This window comes from Alexandromys fortis, unplaced genomic scaffold (assembly GCF_014885135.2).
Source record: "Alexandromys fortis isolate MF-2015 unplaced genomic scaffold, M_Fortis_MF-2015_v1.1 scaffold_15, whole genome shotgun sequence".
Taxonomy (NCBI): domain Eukaryota; kingdom Metazoa; phylum Chordata; class Mammalia; order Rodentia; family Cricetidae; genus Alexandromys; species Alexandromys fortis.
The window spans coordinates 6708370-6728554 of record NW_026067911.1 but is presented as its reverse complement, the minus strand read 5'-3'; the positions used below and the strand labels follow the sequence as shown (position 1 = coordinate 6728554).

Here is a 20185-nt window from a genome sequence, read left to right as displayed (position 1 = left end):
AGTCATGGCCAAGTTCTACTACTGTGGCATTTGTATTTCCAAGGTGTAGAGGCAGGTTCAATTATGATATGATAGACACCTCACAATGATCATAGCGCAAAATCCTAGTTTTCAAAGCATTGAGCTATAATTTTTTTCATATTTTAACTCCATGTTTTAGTTTTATTTACCAGAGAAGATTATAACTGAAATACTTTCTAATCCATCTTTTAAATGTTGCTTTTACAGAAGTGTCATGGGGGAAAAAAGGATGGCATCAAGAGGCTAAAGGGCCTATTATAAGAAACACTGAAAACTCAGGTTCTCTCACCCCAAACACGGTGCTTTTGGGTGCTCTGTGTTCATTCTGTGTCATTGTTAAAAGAAAAAATAAATTACTATCCTAATGTCCTTTTCAGTTGTCCTAAGTGTCCTTCAACAAAGGAATGGATAATGAACATACAGAAAACAAAATACAATATAGCTATAAAGGAAAATGCAATCATGAAATCTGTAGGTAAATGGATGGACTTAGAAAATATCCAGCATGATAAAGACAAATGCCACATAATTTTTTCTCACCCGTGGTTCCTAGATCCAAATTCTCAGAGAACATCGAGTAACCACAGATATCAGGAAATTCTAAAGGAACAAAGATTGGTAGAAACAAGGGCTTGAAAGAGCAGGATACAGATATAAAGGGAGAGACAGAAACACAGAAAGGAAACAGAAGTCTGTGGAGGTGGAAAAAGGCTGGACCATTTCCACCTTGTCTGATGGTCAGAGTTTGGAGATTGACAAGCATAGCTGAAAGTCCTAACTCAGGAGGTGATTCCTTGATTCTTTTGAAATTAAGATAGCTCAATGCCATCCTGACAGGTGGTGGGATATGCAAATGTACTTCTGCTCCTTCTTTTGTAAATATGAGGTCACCTAGGGAAGGGAAGGGTAGAGGTCTTCAGCATTTAATGTGATCTAGAGCAGCTTTGCTACCTAGACAACAGAATGCTAATGATTTGATGCCTCAGAGTGATAAAGTCACTGACTGTGTGAGTTATCCTTTTGTATCATGTTGATAAAGTCTCCCATTTATGTTGGGCATAAAAGCTGTGGGAAAATAAACGTGGGCAAATTTCAGGATTTCAGTCATGGAAATGTCCTCCCCATACCTTCTATGGTTTCTGCTCTGATATTTTTATGTGTCTTGATAGCCTTTACTTATATTTCTTCAATTTCCATGCCCCTACCCTGGTAAGGAGAATTATTTTTGTCAAGGATGGTCCCCGACAGAAGTCAAATAACACTAAGGTTGTTTGATAAACATTTAACGAATCAAATAACTTTTACATTTACCTAATATTATGCAAAATGCATTTAAGTGTATGTGTTTCCATCTATAGCTTAAATGAAGACATGCCACTTTGGAGGAATGACAATGACCCCCACAATACCACAGACTAACAAAAACCCCAGTATCAGTCATGAGAGACCTCCTCTTCAGTGGTCATAGTTCAAATGACTCCTCTAAAACAATACAGGGCCTTTGGATGTAGCCTTTGGATAACCTCTCAGAGGCTGGAGGTAGCACCTATTGCTGAAGATAACACACACTTAGGAAACAGGACATGGATTAGAACTCTAACATGAAAGTCTCCTGTCGGTGGTATAGCCTCCAGTGTACCTGAAAGTACTATGTAAGCAGCCAAGGGAGGGCAGAAATAAACAGTACTACCCAGCCATGATAACTATGAAACATTATAATGACCAGCAGGGCAAGACATCCACTAAGGTACAACAGAAACACTCACCTGGTGGTGGTAACCACGAGCTGTCTTTAATCCCACTCAACAGGAAGGAAATAATGCCTGGTACAGTCAACTTCCCAGGGCTGGTGAGGTCATGGATCTTAGAAGAGAATTTACTGCTACCACTTTGATCAGTATAATTCCTTAACTAGATTTAAATTTTATCCTAATACCCACAATTAAGTGTAGCTATCAAACCTTGTCAAAAAGATTTTCTCTCCACAGCAAATGGAAACTGTTAAATCGGGAGCGCAGCCCCTGGAAGTTGCCAAGGCCTGGGAGTTGCACTGGTCTGGACTCCAAATCCCAGCATGCCAGTCAGGACCACTCCCATAGGGTATTTAAGTGGGCTCCCGGAGAAGGAACACATGGTCCCGGGTTTGCATGTTCTCCCCGCTTTTCTGTCTCCCCTGTCAAGCTCTCGGTCACCCAAGAGTGCTGCTACTTAATAAAACATGGGCATTTAATTTGGTTTAATCTGACCTAATTGGATTTCTTAGCGCAGGCAGAGTGGCTCATGTTAGGATTTTTCCTAACATAATGGAGGTCCCTGGAGATAACCTCAACTGGACACCATGCAAAGATCAATAGATTGTGAGAGCCCAGCCACAACAGACACACTTGTAGTACAGCTCATGCATCTCTGGCTCAGGGAACATGGAAGCATTTAAGAATGATGAGTAGTGGTGTCTATTCTGGGCTGGGAAAGAACACAGACAACTTTCTGGGAGGGATGATATGGAGGGGGATTCAAAATCAGAGTTCCATAAAGCTGCAATGTCTCTAAATATTCCTGTGTTTCTCACCCAATTAAAAAAAATCTAGCCATATGTAGATTAGGGTGGTGGTACACACCATTTAAAAAGTTACAGAATAACATCAGCAATCAAGACACTCATGCACAGAGAAGAAAGCAATGAGGACGACTTTAAAAGTAAGGCCAGCAGAAGTTTCAACCTTTAATGTGCTCATGTGAGTGAAAGGTATCTTCAGAAGGCAGCAAGAAAGCTTATTAGAAAAGAAGCAATGAAGGTTGTTATCAAGCCTCCAGAGAACATGAAGAGTGCTGAGGCAGGGATGCTGTTAGAGTGTCACACACTTATTACAGATTTGTAGAGAAAGCATCTTTGGGTACTAGAGAAGGTGACAAGGCCGTTTTAACTTAAGGGATGTCTGAGTCAGTAAACAACACACTGTGTATATTAAGTGAACTTTAGCTCTAATTACAAAAGTCACAAGCATTATTAGCATGGTTCCAGCAAGAATCAAATAAAGAACGACGTGTCATATCAGCACATGATGTAAACTGAAGCCCAGTAGTTAGAGCATGTTTTTATATCTTCTGGATGCTGTTTCTCTTTTGCTTCTTGGCTATTAAGTCTGCTTCCCCTCTCTTTTGCTCACGGAGGAAACAAAGAATTCTGGTATAAGGCCTTCTAATGTGGGCACAATAATTAAAGAAAAATGAGTTTTGCTTCTTTATACACATGTATAAAGGCCACTGTAGTTCATGCATGTAGTCCCAGCTCTTAGAAGGGTGGAGGAGCATGTATTTGATTGAGTCTAACCTCAGATAATGAGGCCCCTGTATTCCAACCCGAAAAAGAAGTCTGTAAGAGGTGATCCACTAAAAATTTCTCAATTCTCTTTTAAAGTTTCAGTAAAGAGGATAAATTACTTCCTTTAAATATCAGTACCTTTTTTTTCTTACTCGCTATTATTATTTAGAGAGAGAGAGAGAGCGAGCGCTCAAATTCACTATATACCTAGCTAGTATCGAATTCATGTTCTTCCTGCCTCCTCTTGAATGCTAGGATCATAGGTATGCACCATCACACTTGGCTTGACCTTATTATCTTAAAATAGGACATTGCTAGAATTTCTGTAGACAATTTCCCCAACATTAGCTCTGACATCATTACAAAAAGTAAGCAATATACAATATAAAAATCAAATACTGGATAGAAAACATTAAATGTAAGCAGTAATAATTATCAAAGAGGTCATAAATTCAAGAAGGGGAAAGCTGGAGGATTTAGAGGGGAGAGAGGGATAAAAGTGATATAAATACTTCCCTAGGAGATTTGAAAAAAGAAGTAATAAACATTCAAATTAAAAACAAAACCATGAGAATTTTATCAGTTCTCAGGGAGAATTTCATTCAAGACAGAGAAGCTAAAGTACAGAGTGTTAAGAGTTTACCAAGTCTGTCTCAAAAAACAAAACAAGGGGGCTGGAGAGATGGCTCAGAGGTTAAGAGCACTGCCTGCTCTTCCAAAGGTCCTGAGTTCAATTCCCAGCAACCACAGGATGGCTCACAACCATCTGTAATGGGGTCTGGTGCCCTCTTCTGGCCTGCAGGCATAGACACAGACAGAATTTGTATATATAATAAATAAATAAATATTAAAAAACAAAACAAAACAAAAAAGTTAACCAGGTCTTAACAGCTACGAATTAGCAGCACTAAAGAGTGCCAGGTGGCCTCTGTCTGTCTCTCTGTCTCGTACTCTTTCTGTTGCCTACCAGAACACACAAAGCATCAAATTTGCCTGATTTAGGACCCAGAGACTTGGGTAGGTAGAAATGCTTGCTCTATACAGTAGCATAATGTTAGTTAGAGGAAGAAGAGGGAGGGATGAAGGTTTACTTCTCAGGTAATAGTTTGGGGGAAAAATCAGTCTCCTTGACATTAAAAGCTATAAATTATTACACTTATAAATGAAGGCAAAAACTATGGAGTAACTACAGTGATTCTAAAGTTAGTTTCCCCTTTGTGAAAGACCAGATAATAAAGGACAGATAATAATGTTCAGACTAAGATACAATCTGTACATTAAACATTACTGATAAAGAACTAGAATATGAAATAGAAAGTCTAAAACTAAGTAAGAAAAAAAATCGGATTAAAAAAACAGGCTAAATCTCTGAAGTGACACCATACCCATGAAAAAACACAGCTGGGAAGCAGGCAAACACCAAGATAATCCATAGCGTATGTCACTAGAAAGTTAAGCCAGCAACACCACAGCACTACTCGGACACAAACCACCACAGCAGGAAAGTTGGCAAGAGTGGGAACAAAGCAGCAATTACTGCTGCTGAAAATGAAAAATGGTGCAGAAATTTTGGAAGACAGTTTATCAGGAAACAACTGCCCTACTCCATCATATAACCCAAGGACTCTTTAGCACCCACTCCTTAGAGTCAAAACTGCAAATTCAAGAACAGGCCCATACACAAGCATTTAGGGCAACTTTATCTTCCTGTGTCTAAACCTGGAAGCAACCAAGCTGTCCTCCAATATGCCAATGGATAGTCAAACTGGCATAGCTAGATAATGGAATGATACACACAGAAATATTCCAAGGGCAAGCTACTAAGTGAAAAGACTCTAATGATGACATGATACAAAAGGTGAAATCACAGACAGGCTCGCTCTCTGTTTTTTCAAGATGGGGTTTCTCTGTGTAGCTCTGGTTGTCCTGGAACTCACTTTGTAGACCAGGCTGACCTCAAGCTCACAAAGATCCTCCTGTCTCTGCCTGAGTGCTGAGATTAAAGGTGTGAGCCACCAGTGCCCAGCCAAAGTCACAGACATTTAAAGCCAAAAATTAAACCAAAACTGTTGTCTGGGATTGGGGCAGGTGGAAGAAGGATGAAAAGACATAATGCAGGATTCTCAGGGTAGCAAAGCTGCTCTACATGGTACAGTTATGGTGGACACATAATATACCTGTCAACACCCAAAGGATCTACAACAGTAATGCTTACCTAAACTGTGATAAATATAGCATACAGACTAAAAACCTTAAAACCATCTAAGTCTAACAACACAAGACATACACAGGACAGCAAAAAACAAATGCTCAAGCAAATGCTAGAGGAAGACCATGTCTCTATGGAGGGCAGATCACAGCAGGTATGCCTCTATCATGCCGTTTAGAGTCAGCACAGTGCCTGAGCATGATGATTTGAGTTTTGCATTTTGGAACTGTTTGCATGTCTGGGGGATGTTTTTCCAAATTGCAGACACTAAAGGCCGTCTATCATTGCCAAGGTGACTTCCGCAGCAGGAATTTAATTTCTCATGTATCTTGGGGCTGGAACATTCAGATCAAGTATGAGCATGATTAACTTCTGGTCAGGCCTCTCATCTGGCTTGTCTAGAGTTACTTACTGTGTTCTTCCAATTGCTGCTTTGACGTCCCTTATGGCTTTATTTAACTTGGTACCTTTCTATAGCTCTATGTTTAAAAACAATTAAGAGGGGAAGAAGGGCTTCAGTATGAATTCTGTGAGGGTTCAATTCAGCCAATAGGGAATTCGTAGGAGCAATTACCATTAGGAAGAAAAAAGGCAAGAAAGCACCATAATTAGGCACTGATTCCTCTTTTTCCTCACTCTGTGGCTTTCTATGTGAAGTATTACAAAAACATTCTTTCACTTTACCCTGCTTTTGTGTGTCTATAATATGAATATAAACATTAAGGGCATATATCTTAAGTATTCGCTGCCAAAAAAGAAAACTTATGGTTGATTTTCCTGGGTGATTAGCTTATGGACACTTGACACAAAAAGCTTTATTTAGACAAATCATTACAGACAGATTATTCAGTAAATGTACAAACTTCTCTACACCTACAGTTATGTTGCAGCTCATTACCAGAATAATAAAAACAGTTCAAGATACTATAGATATCAGTGCATGGATCATAGTGAAGCTTTTAGTTAATTTTATTCGTAAACAAGAAACCTTTGTTCTGTTTTCTTAAAAAAAAAAAAAAAAGAAAGAAAGAAAGGCACTGATTTTTAATTTTCTTAGGACTGGATCAGACTGGGCCTTGTGCTTGGCACAGAAGTGCCCTATCACCACATCCCTTGTGCAGTTCCTGTGGCTCCTTTCAAGTGAGATTATGTGAGGGGGTGACTTTTGCTACAACTGAAAGAATACCTTGTGCAAATGCTAAAAGGGTGACAACTTTTGCATTCTGAAGAGAAAATACCTTATTCATGAGGACTTCCCATGACAGCAAAGCACCATGTGCATTGAATCTACTGGTCTAGTTAACACATAGAAATTATTGTAATCATAAATAATGTTGGAAATATCCAAGTCTCCAAGCATTTTAGAAGGATATCCAATCTGTGTTAAAGAACATCAGAAAAAATATAAATAAATAACAACAAAGAAACATAAAAGTTCTGTAAACAGAAACAAACCGCTTTCCTTTCTTAGCTCAAGGCAAAATTGTATTACAGAGTAAGCAGACTAAAAGTCCAGACACCCACTGTAAGAGTTTTAGAACACTCTGATGGGATGAAAGCTCAGCCCTGGAGGAGATCAAATATGAGAACCTGTTCAACATACAATGGACAAGTGACACAACTCTGTTCAATCCCAGTCTAAAGAAGAGTGTTGTAACGGAATGCTTATTTTCTAAACAACTACTTTTGTAGAAACAGAAATTCTCAGTTATACAAAGTTACTAGTTTTAATAATTTTCTTAACTTAGGAAGACTTACATAAAAAGAGAACAAAATTAAGCTCCAAGTCAGGAAAATGGGATTCCTGAAAATATTCTGAAAGAGGGATATCTAATAGTTTAAAAAGAAACATCAACTTTTGCTTTAAAGATATAAAATATTACATATTTTTAACAAAAAAAGACTAAACTAAGAATCAAAAGTACTGATAAGACAATTGAAATAAACACTACATTCAAGTATGAAATATAAGCTTAGTGACTTAAAACTGAAAACAATACATGTAAAATGATTATGAATATTTAAAAATTCTAAGATAAAACAGAAAAAGCTTAGGCTAAGTTGTAAATGTTTAGTATTATAGAGATCAAATGTGATTTGCTGATGATAAAAGCATTATTCCTGGAACACTTGCCCTATGCTGACAAAGAAGAACAGCTCTCCAAGAACTGTGCTATTGAATCCGACAAGAACTCTGTGGGCAGGGTTGTTATCTGGTTCTACAATGTCCTCATTCCATAATCTGTACTTACACATCATGCAATTTTACGCAGTAAAAAAAAGCTTTTAACACAAGGATCAGTTTTCAAATAAAATGAGGACATGTTTTTCATATAAAAAGATTAGAAATATAACTGGAAATTAGCTTCCCATCACCTCAGAAAACCAAATAAAAAGAACTGATCATACAACAACTTAAGTGACAGAGCTAACATACTTAATTACACTTCATAAAAAAGAAATCATAGGGTCTCATAAATTGGAAAAAATTCCTAAATTTTATAATTCCTCTGAAGATGGAAAAGCAAATGTACTTCAAGAATTTTGAAGACCTAGCCTGAAGAAATAGAAAATTTGGCACAAAATAAACAAGGGTGAATATTAAAAAGCTAAGTCATTATCACCACAAGTTTAATCCTCTAGAGATATAGGTTTACCTTGAATTCAAGCCTTGAGGTAGGCCCTGATTTGTTGCCGGGATAGGCTTTCCTACAGTGGGGCTTATATGTCTGGATATAAAATACTGTTTTAAGCTTGCTGCTTATTTGCCATCCACTTCCTTTCTGACTATGCTTCCTGAAAGATGACAGCAGTGTTAAACACCTGCCAAGCAGCCCAGAGTACAGGTACAGCAGCACAAAGTGTTCTGGCAGGTGACTTGTTGTGGTGTAAACAATCACACATCTAGAACAGCCCCAGGAAAGTTCAAGTGGTGTGTTCTTCTCAGATTAAGTAAAAACTGAGGTGTGGAAATACAAAAAAGTGACTGTGAACTGGCCGTATGTTACAATATATTAAGTTTTAAAAACAAAGTTATAATGAACAATATCATAGCCTTCATTTACTTACTAAGAGACCACAAGGAAGAAGTTAGCTGATATGTACTTCTATTTATATTATTTATTACAGTATCTTCTAAACCATAGCTGTGAACCTGATCAGGTACTGAAGGATACTGAAGAGAAGAACCAAAGAATTCAGGACATAAAATGAACAAAACCACACTGTGCATTCCAAAAAGGAACTGAGACCTAGGCAAGTGAGAGAGCCACTTCTCTTTATTGTAGAAGTGTTTAAGTGTCCTAAGGAGACTTTCATTGAAATCTGAGTGTAGAGCATGATCTGTTAAGGCTCTCACTCCTCTGCCACGATGGGGATCTATAAATCACACAAGAAGTATTCAGAGCACCGGTTTCCAAAAGCATCTTAAGCATGGCCATGTCAAACATCATTCAAACCTCTAGTGGATTCCTATACAAGAATGAAATTCCTTAATAATAATGGAATCATATTTTTAACACTGTGCATTGATGTTCTGCCTGTGTGTATGTCTATATGAGGGTGTCAGATCCCCTTGAACTGAAGTTACAGACACTTCTGAGGTACTGAGACTTGAACCTGGGTCCTCTGGAAGAAGAGTTAGTGAGTGCTCTTAACAGCTGAGCCATCTCTTTAGACTGCTTACATGGAATCAGAATACTTAGATAGCATGTGAGAAAAGATAAAACCAGAGTGCCATTTTAGTAAGTATTGAAGCCAACCAGTAGTTTCGGTTGGGAAATGATGTAAGAAGCATCTATACCAAGAGGTACAGAGAGTCCAGGGGCGGTGAGGTACAGCTCATATAAGGCTGTGAACAATGAGTTAAGAGTAACAACGTCAAACAGAAACAGGAGTACAACAGCTTAGAGAAAAGGCTACTCTAGAGTAGGTGCTCCCGATGCTCTGAAGACATCATGCTGTTAGCAGACTGAGCAAGGAAAGAACACTGAATTCTGGTGTTAGACTTTAGGATAAAAGCTCCAGGAAGAGCAGAGAGGATTAAGGGAGATCTCAAATGTGAATGGAAGGCTTATTGGTTATGGCAGTGATCTTCACAGGGCTCCTCCCTAGGGCTGAGGGATGTTGCAGTGATGTGTTTTGCAAGCTGTGGAGATGGGCCCTGAAATCAGCCGTTTTTTACTAGCAGAAATGGAGAACCTGAGACACAAAAAGGCTTTCCTGTCTGGATGCTCAATTCTTTCAATCTAAGATGTGCTGTTAGGCAAACTGTTCAGATGAACAGTGAATGCATACCAGATTCTCAGACGTGGGTTCTGACTTAGTGTGCTAAGCAATGCTACTACAGGAGACTTTGGACAGGGTAAGAAAAGACATTCCTACTTGCCAGTTACCTATTTCTATTTTCACTCAATGGTAATGATGCTAACAGGAACAATAGTGAGAAAAAAAGTAACTCAAGGTGCTTCTTTAGGCAGCTACCACAGCTCCTCCAAAATTAACAGAACCTCTTGAATTAATGAGGCCCACCGAGGCTCCATTCATGTCAAGTAGGTATGGAAACTTCAAGAACCCTTATTGGACCACAGGGGGTCATAAACTACAAAACAGGTTTTTAAATAAGACATATCATTTAAATATTGAAACAAACACAAAAGGCTTAAGTTTAAGAAGTGAAAGCTTTAAAAACTAATAAAGTGAATGATACAATAATTATTCTGTTTTTAGAAGTTTAGCTATTGTGTCAACACAAAATATATTGCCACTTCATAACAACATCACATGACATTTTAGTGGGAGACAGAGGCAGAATTTTTATGCCCTGGAGCTAGCCTGGGCTACATAATAAGTTCCCGGCCATGTCAAAAAAAAAGCTAGATAGCAAGGTCATGTCTCAAAATACAAAACCTGATAGCAAATAAGCAAATGAATAAATAATCAAAACTAAAGGTGGAAGCATGGTTTGTGGCTTCTGTCAAATGCTCATCATTTTTTTTTTTTTTTTGACCATCAATCAAGCTGAAAAACCTTGTGAAGTCATTCTAACTTGGGGAACCGTCCCTTACTGAGATAACCACTGAAAAGAAGGTGACATTCAAATGCAAATAAGAATTCAACCCAAATGCCACAGACCCCCATGGCTATTGGCCTGCACTAGTACTTTCTCCAAAACACAGGAAATCATCACTTAATCAAAACCAGCAAGGAGATCAGCTCTAGTTTACACGTCAGAGATAAAAGGTTTCCAAAACTAGCAGGAATAACTTCATAAAAGGATGACTGACTGTTAAACAACTTTAAACAAAATCAAAGCAAAAGAAAATAGCTCCCCCACCACCGGAGGGGAAAAAAAAGACTTTCTTCCTTCCAAGATTAATTTCCATCTACTTAAGGCAACACTGTCCCATTAGCCAGGGGGCAGCCAGAAGACAAATAACACCCTTCCAGAGGAACTCAGCAGCTAGAGTCCCAGACAGCCGACCACAACCCATTTTCTTCTGCTAGCAGTTTTCAACCTTCCTTTAACATAGTTCCTCATGTGGTGACCCCAACCATAAAATTACTTTCATTCATTTTCATAACTGTAATTGTGCTACTGCTATGAACTGTAATGTAAATATCTGTGTTTTCCAATGTTCTTAGGGGACCCCTGTGGTAGAAAACTGGTGTGGTACCACTTCCTCTAGGATACTATTAGGGCTTATAATAGATGTCCTTTAAAAAATTTTTTTGTTGTTGTTGTTGGTTCTTTTGTTTGTTTTTTGCTTTTCAGTTTTCCAAGATAAGGTTTCTCTGTGTAGCATTCCTAGTTGTCCTGGAACTAGTTCTTGTAGACCAGGCTGGCTTGGAACTAACAGAGATCCGCCTGCCTCTGCCTCCCGTGCATTGGGATTAAAGGCATGCGCCACCACTGCCCAGCATAGACATCATTTGGTAAGTTCCCTCCAGGAGGAACATGGAGTGTCTCGGGAATTACAGGATCTGCTTCATGACAAGGCTTTCATGGAACAACACTGATTGGACAAATGAAGACACTCATTTGAAAGCAACCTTACCCAATCCCAGTCATTAAATGAGAATCATCTATACTTCAACCACAGCTATACTGTTTTAATTAGACATGAAAAGAAGAAAACTTTAACAATAGCTAAATATTTTCAAAAATGCAACATAAGTGTCAGGAATTTACTCATCTCTACCCTTCATGTGGCTGACAATTGTCAAATACAATCAATCTTATCTAAGTTCAAATTTTATTGGGCAGCTCCTGTTGACAAGTGGAAGCCTGTTTTTCCCAACTGTAAGTTAAACCTTTTCTTTTCCCTCCCACTTTAGCAAGCATCTGTAAACACATTCTGTACTGAAGGACATGGCCTTACCCTAGGGAGAAAGTCAATCACAACAGAGTTCACAAAGTACTGTCTGCAGTATTAGATGACTGAGGTTATCATCTTAAATTCATTTTACTATAAAAAAAAAATCAAACCTAATTTTGGCCTTCAAACACTGTAGCACTGTTGTCATTCTGATAAAAAGACAGACAAAAAAAAAAGAGAGAGAGAAAGAGAAAGATGAGATCTTACATTTTGGTCTAAATTTAAGTTTTGACTGTTAAATTTCCTGTTATCAGTCTTAAAACTTAAAAATATGTCTGTGAAATTAACTATTTAACCAACCAACCAACCAACCAACCAACCAACCAACCAACCAAACAGATGTACCTTCCCATCCCACCAAATACCCCATTGTGGAAGAAGACAGTCTCTTCTGTTTCTATTTTGTACTAAAGTGTGAATATCATGAATTAGTTCAATATGAAAGGCACATTAACATCCTGATAACTACTCTTCCACTTGAGACACTAAAGACAGCTCTATGGATACTTGCCTGATTATATGTGCTTATCACTTCTGAGTTTATCAAGTTGGATGACAACAGCAGATAAAAGAGGGTATGGGGCCCCTACCTACTAGCAACATCTGCTGCAGTATACGGTATATATACTTTTCAATATATATGTGTGTGACACACACACACACACACACACACACACACGAGTTTGGAGATGTGGTTCAGTGGTAAAGTCCTTGCCTGGCATGCATGGGAGCTGGGTTCAAGGGTTCAAGTCCCAGTAATGGGGGGGGGGGGGTTGAGTGAAGAAAAGTTACACAATTACTTCATGGAATTTTATTTTGTAACAAAAATAGACTAAGAGGAAGATTTTCTAAGAAAAGGAAAAATGCTTATCTTCCATATATAAAAGTGATCTTAGAGTTTTTAGAGGTCCTGCAGTTACTGATAAGAGTTCTTTAAGAGCTGGGTGGTGATGGCATGCGCCTTTAATCCCAGCAGTGGGTCTCTGAGTTCAAGGCCAACCTGGTCTATAAGAGCTAGTTCCAGGACAGGCTCCAAAGCTAAAGAGAAACCCTGTCTTGAAAAACAAAAACAAAGAAAAAAAAAGTTCTTTAAGATTAAGAGCAGATGGTCCCTTTCACTATTTTTTGAAATAATCTTTGTGACCAAAATTAGATCTAAATAGTTAAAACCGTTCACAATTATAAAAACTAATAATATTACCTCTCTGCAAAGTCTTTTATGTTTATGATATCTTAATATCCACAAAATATAGCTGAAAAATCTATTCTACTCTCCTAATTTTTAATTTAACAAAAGGAACCAAAATTCAGTAAAGTGTATGTTAGCTGACTAGCTAGAAAATAGAGACTGGAAGCCCAATGGAGTTAGCTACTTCTAGTACAATGTTCCTCCCACTGTGCTATGTGGTATACTGAAAAAATTTCGTTTGAAAAATACTCAGAGCCAGATAACAATGAGATTCAACAGAGGTCAAGTGTAATGTGACTCAGTGGTTTCTTGTTTTAAAATTTGATGGTTCACAGTAAATTCAAAACAGGTGTTATTAACAAGTAGCCTTTCTTTATGAAACTACTTCCCTTCCACACCCAGTTTTTTTCTTTTTGGGGTATGTGGGACGTGGGTGTGTGCTTGGGGATTGAATCCAGGAACCCTTTGCATGCTAAGCATGTATTCTACCTCTGAGCTACACATGCATTTTAGGGAATGATCTTACCTCTGCTCCTGAATAAGTTTCAGTCTGGAGAACTAGTTCATCCAGGTCAACCTCGTTACTGATTGGCATCGAGTGGAACTGCAGGTTCAGTATTTCCCTTCTTGTTGCTGCATCCGGCAAGGGCACGTAAATGATCCTGTCAATTCTTCCAGGCCGCATCAAAGCCTATACAGACGAAACAGCAAGGCTCAGAACTGACATTCCATATCAAAGGCGGCAGAGAAAAGAGTACCTAGTTTTTCAGAAATACCCACATAACTATTATCCTCAATTAAACAAATAAGACAAGTACTAGATACTCTATAATTTCAAGATATAAACAGTGTCTAGTTGATTTCTGGGGATAGGAAAACAGTAGTTCTGAGAAACTTTCTATACAACTGCCAAGATAAGTAAAAAATAACAATTAAGGAAATGTATGTATGACTTGTACTTTTATATGAAAAAAATCCAACATTTTAAAAAACTTCCTTCAATAACTCTTAAAAATACATATTAGGCTATTTGTTGTTTCAGAGAGTCCTAAAAATAGCACAGCTATGATAAAAGAAGAGGCCCAGAGATTAATTTAGTCAGTTGAATACTTTTTAGCGTTTTATTGGTGGCTAATGCCTCCAATATATTATGCCAGACTAATGAACTTAGGAAGCTTACTGAGCATGTATTACTGGCCAGAAAGCTTTGGTATGAGAAAAAAATAACAAATGTGTAAAGTATACATGTGAAAAGCTAATGTAGTAACAATTACACATACAAATACCTATGAATAAGAACCAATAAAGATGTTTTAAATGAGTGGATTTTATGGTATATGGCTTAATTCAATAAAGAAACTGAATGTACTTTTTTTTTTTTTTTTTTAAGGGAATGGGGTAGATAGGACAATCAGAAAAGCCTTGCTGAGAAGGCAATTATACAGATACCCAAAGCAGCCAGACAAAGATGTGGGAAGACCACTGAAGGTAAAGAGCAGATCAAGTTCAAAGGGAAATAAGTGGCACATGGTGGGAAAGAAAGAAACCCAACAGTGAATAAAGAAAGCAAGAAGTGAAGTCAGAAAGACACACACAAACACACTAAAAAATATTCTACTGCTTAAGCTTGAAAGTAAAAAAACGAAAAAAAAAAAGACTAGTATGTCATAATCAGAGATCTAGAGGAAAAAGGAAGAAAATTTGGCACAAAAAAAATCTGTAGAACTAAGGGCCTCAAAGTTCCCCCAAATAAGCAGGCAAAACACATTCACAGTCAAGAAGCTCTAAGAGGATAAGAAAAGTTGTTTCAGTCAAACTGCTAACATCAAACTCAAGAGTATCTTGATCACAGGCGTATAAAGTGACACTGGACTCACTACTCATCAGAACACTGTCAAGAATGGAGCTGTTTGAAGGGAATTCTGAGTACTTGTGAGAAAATTCGAGAAAACAAGTATTGTGACCTCAGTTTCTTCAAAACACTGAATTGTTCTTCCAATGGGGTTTCATGTTCCTCCCATGTGTAGTGGATAGGAGTGAGTTTATTTCAGCAGTTATCCATACGCCTCTATGGAAAAACATGTTTTTGCCACATGCAGTTCGTCCTTGTAAGTGTGTATACTTTATTCAGATGATTTTTTGTAACTGGAAGAGTATAAACCGTCTGATGTTCTGAATAACGTTGGCTATTGGCTGAGACTTTAGACCACCTCAGTTTTAGGCCCTGGTTCACACCACCAATTAGAGCGGCAAGCAACTACTGACTCTCCAACCCAACACATAGGCAGTGACAGTTTTAAAGTGCTAAAACAGCAACAAAACATCTACCACAAAATCGTATTCCTAACAAAAATAGCTTTCAATAATGGACAAACAAAAGTCTTTTCAGATAAAAGAAAACAATGAAGGTCAAAGAAGATCTGTGTCACAGAAATGGCCAAGAACCTTTCAGATTGAAGGCAAATGGTACAAAACCTTCAGCAAGAAAAGAAAAGCACCAGGAAATAAATACTTCAAAAGGGGGGAAGGTCTCCTTCCCCTTTCAAAACTGTTAAACTTACTGCTAGTATAATCAGAAACAATAGTTTTAAAGCTGGTCGTCTGACCAATGCCAGTCAGTCCTCCAACATAGGGAGCCGAGGTAGCATGCAGAAGCTCAAGACCCATCTAGACTACTGAAGAAGTTCAAAACTAGCCAAGATAACTTAGGAAGCCCCATGTTAAGAGGAATGAAAGCGAGCTTCAATGCCCATAACAAAACAACAACAACAACCCAAATCCAAAAAATAAAACATTAAAATTATACAACCATTTCGGAACACAGAAAGAGACATACTCATTAAATTGTTTTTTAAGGTTAGGCTATCAACCTCAAACTTGGCAAAGAATGAAAATTACAGTAAAATGGCATTCATAAATATAGACCCCCAAATCTTCAAAATACCGGCAAACAGAATCTGATTTACAAAATGGATAAATAATCAAAACTAAGAGTTATCTCTGGAAAGGCTTGGTTGTTAGCATTTAAAATTTAATCAGAGTACTTCATTGCAGCGTTGATTATAAAAGTAGAAATGCTACCGTCATTTTGATATATGCAGAAAAAGCACTTGACAATCAATTCAAGACCTGCTCACGATACTAAACTCTCCAGAAACGAAGAGCAAAAGGGATCTTCTTTAGTATAATAAAAGGTATTTTCTTACTGTCACTTGTAGCCAGCAACATACTTAATACTAAATAATGAATGCTATCTACCATCTCTTATACTGGAGATTCTAGAAAAGCAGTAAGAAAGAAAGAAAAGTGAATATATAGACCGTGTAAAGTGATAAAGGACATTTAAAAAATCTTTAGAGGATGTGTTTATATGAAAATTCTTTTAAAAAGTATAAAACTATACAAACACCACACAGTACAAGTTTAGTGTTTTTTAAAAAAATTAATTGGTGCTACATAATAAACAGCAAAAGATCTCTTATTTGAAATACATTATAAAACTCAAACACAACCTAGAAATAAAAATAAACAGACTTCTTTACTGAAAAATACAGAACACTCTTGGGAGAAATTTAAAAAGATCTAAATAACTATATGATGCTTATTAAGATTAGAATATTCAATGTTACTAAGATAATTATTCCAAAATTTATAGATCACATGCAATTCCCATAAGGTATTTTAAATAAGAAACTGACACCGGGTGTGTTGACACACATCTTTATCGTTGCATTTTCTTCCTCTCTTTGAAAAGACTATTTTCTTTGACTAAGCAGTTTCAGAATTTACATAAGAATCACATCAGAGATGACAATTTCAAAGCGACCATATGACTTGGTTCTAAGTGCAAGTGACAGCTATTACAACTGTTTCAATTCCACAGTAATCACTTCTTAATTTTCAATTAACCCACAATGCTAATACTCAAGAGTCTGCGCATGTGTGTGGGTCATTTTAGTGGCAATAAAACAGTCTAGTTAGTGCTAACAGGAGTAAGGCACTTTAATGCGTATGCGAAACATTGGGCAGAAAAAAAACCTTAAAAGTTTATGCTTCTAAATTTTTAACTATGTGTATGTATGTATGCCTCTGTGTGGATATGTACACATGAGTGCAGTTGACCAAGGACTTCAGAAGAGGGAGTCAGATCCTCTGGAACTAGAGCTACAAGTGGAAACTTAAAACATGGAGAGAAAGAAAGCAAAGGTAAGTCTTTCCCTGTTGCCCAAATAACGACTCGGACTGGACACTGTTTAGTTGCTGGGGATACAGCTGTAAATAGGCTGGTCTTTTTTTTTTCTTCTAAAAAAAATAACCATAAATTCCTTGATAGTTTAAATTTTCCTTTCTAATGCTTAAAAACAAAACAAACAACAACAAAAAACCCACAGCAATGACCAGAGTATGAATAATGGCTAGTGCTGGATCGTCCAGCATGCACCTGTGCTCAGTTCTGTGGAGGTTGCTCCAGGGCAGTGCAGGCTGAGTGCATGTCAAAACGTCTGGGCCTACGGCCAGAGAGGCCTTTTCTGGTCTGATCTTGTCAGTGAAAGTCAGACTTTAAAAAGAGCAGGAAAGAGCCTTCCTTCCTGTAGAACTATGAATGAGTTAACACCCTTCCTAGATTTTTTCTTTTAAGTACTGTTCTGGGATATGAGGATAGATATTGAGTGATGAGTACTCTGTGAAATCAGCATAGTACTTGAAGAAGCTGGTCAGGTCTTTTCTAATACTGAACTCTCCCTGCTATGAAGTCACACTGGATGCTGTAGCGCCTTCATCTAAACAGCATTAAAAAAACCAATCAGAGAGCAAGCTGCTGCTGCTTCTTTCTTTTTCCACTTTGCATGTATATGTGGTATGTGTGTTTTACAGGTATGTAGTCACTGAAGAAAGGTCTCCCACTCAAACCCAGAGCATGCTGATATGGCTAGTCTTGCCAGCCAGGTTTCTCTGGGGATTTCACGAATCTATACTCACTGAATGGAATGACAGGAGGGCTAACACAACAACCCAGCTGAGCCATCTTCCCGGCCCCTAACTGCATTTTCTGAGAACTCATTTAAGTTTTTGGGCAAGTTTGTACACCTCTAACAGCCTTGGTATCTTTATGGATGAGAATAAAGGGGTACTAATCAGAGGAGCAGTGTGCATCTGACAGACATCCTCAAATATTTAATATGCAAATTCTCACTTTTGTAAACACTTTGAGGGTGTCACTGAATTCTGCTTCTGTACCCAGATAAGGAATGACAGTATTAATACATGAACTTTGTATGTATTCATGTGTGTGCATATATTAGGATTATATGTATGTATTTTGCAGTACAGAAATGGAATCCAGGACTTTGTACATGTTAAGCAAGGGTTCTCTATCAGAGCCAGAAAGCCTTTAAAATGGGCTTCCAAGACTCCAGTTCTAAGAGTCTACATGGCATCCTACATAGCTTACAATACATAACCATTAGAGAAAACATGTTCTTTATAAATAAAAAATCTGTTCCCTTTGCGATTTGTACAAAAACAATTCAAAACAATGCAAATATTTTTGTAAAGCCTAGTAGCAACTACACGGCTTCCATTTCTGTTTAACAAGCTCTAAAATTTAACACTTGCAAGCTTGGATTTTATCAAACATTCCAACTTAATTTACTCAGTATAGGAATACCCATGTAGTTCAAAGTATTAAAATAGATACTCTGAAACCAAAAATGGTGTTATTACACCTGTAATCTCAGTACTCAGGAGGCTGAGACAGGAAGACTGCTGTAAATTTATGTTAGTGAGGGCTACATGTAGAGACCCTGTCTAGAAAAAAAAAAAGCCACCAAACCAAAAAAGCAGAAAAATCAGGACCGACTGGCTCGGGTTCGCTGAATGTGAGAAAGGGCATTGTAGTACAGGGTGTGCACTCTTCCAGTACAGAAGGGCAGATAGGCCTCATCTCTCAATCAAAACAGACCACTGAGTCACCCACCATTCATGGAGAAAACTTCCAGAATAGGGAAGAGGTAAAGCTTGGTAACAGCTCTGGTCTGTTTCAGAGAAATATTGGCGTTCTCTCTGTCACTCCACTTTTCCTCTAAATCTAGCAAAGTAGTATGTGTGGTTAATGCCACTCCCAAGCCTCTATTGACATCATGGCTTCTACTGGGTCCTTCATTATATTTGTGTGTTTAATTATGGTCTTTCTTTCCCAACAGACTGCAGGCTGAAAGGAATGGCAGAAACCACACTCACTCATCTGTTCAACCATGGCACACATGAGCCACTTAATAAATGCTTTCTCAGTTAAGCAAGCCAATAAAGCCGCTTGGAACACTAACTGCCTTGCTGGACACTTTTCTGCCTGCAGTCTTGTTTTGTTCCTTGTCTCCCTTTTTTTTATATGCATGACTACATAAAGTGATTGATTTCACTGAAACATAAATTTCCTATTTTCTAATGAAATCCCAACCTGCAGCTCCTAATTTTTTCTTCTACTGAAGCTCCCGCTGCAAACTGACCACAGGGTTTTCTGCCTCTCTGTCCTCACACACACTTCTCTACTCAGAATGAGATGTCCCTCTCCCCCGTTATCATTCAAGCACAATCTCTTGCATAAAAGCTCAATTTTATGTGTTTTCCTTTATAAAAAAAAATTCCTGAATCTTTGTAAGTATATAACTGGACTTTAAACTTATAATCTGGCAGGCTACATTAAAAGTGAGGGCAAAAGATCCACCTTACTGAATTAACATTCTAGTTGAATCATTTTAACAACTATATTTTCAGAAAACTCATTCCAACCTCTTTCTAATTCTTCACTTACAGCCTTCAAGTCAGCAGTCCTTCTCGGATCTGCAGTCTAAATTTAGAGTATTAGAGTGTGCATGTGTTTGTACTTTCCTTGGAGATTTCCATTTGAAAATAATGGAAAGTATCATCTATGGGAGAAAGATGCTTCTTAATTCTTAGAACTCGAAGCACTGCTTGCTAATTAGCATTTTATTTGTCTTTTCTAAAAGTCCATAATTAGTCCAGAAACCTCAGCAGGAAAAGGTGTTTATTATAAAGCTTGAGGGCCT

At 37.8% G+C, this 20185-nt stretch overlaps 1 protein-coding gene across 4 annotated transcripts in view; it reads right to left on the bottom strand.

Moving 5' to 3' along the window:
- Positions 1 to 20185, bottom strand: part of Afg2a (AFG2 AAA ATPase homolog A) — a 155106-nt gene that overhangs the window by 36044 nt on the left and 98877 nt on the right. For 3 of the 4 annotated variants that reach the window (XM_050138278.1, XM_050138279.1, XM_050138281.1), the window contains one exon: positions 13645 to 13809. In XM_050138278.1, coding sequence (XP_049994235.1) covers positions 13645 to 13809 — 165 coding nt within the window. Of the gene's footprint in view, positions 1 to 12039; positions 12079 to 13644; positions 13810 to 20185 lie in introns of all 4 variants that reach the window. The other variant, XM_050138280.1, reaches the window with a different exon arrangement.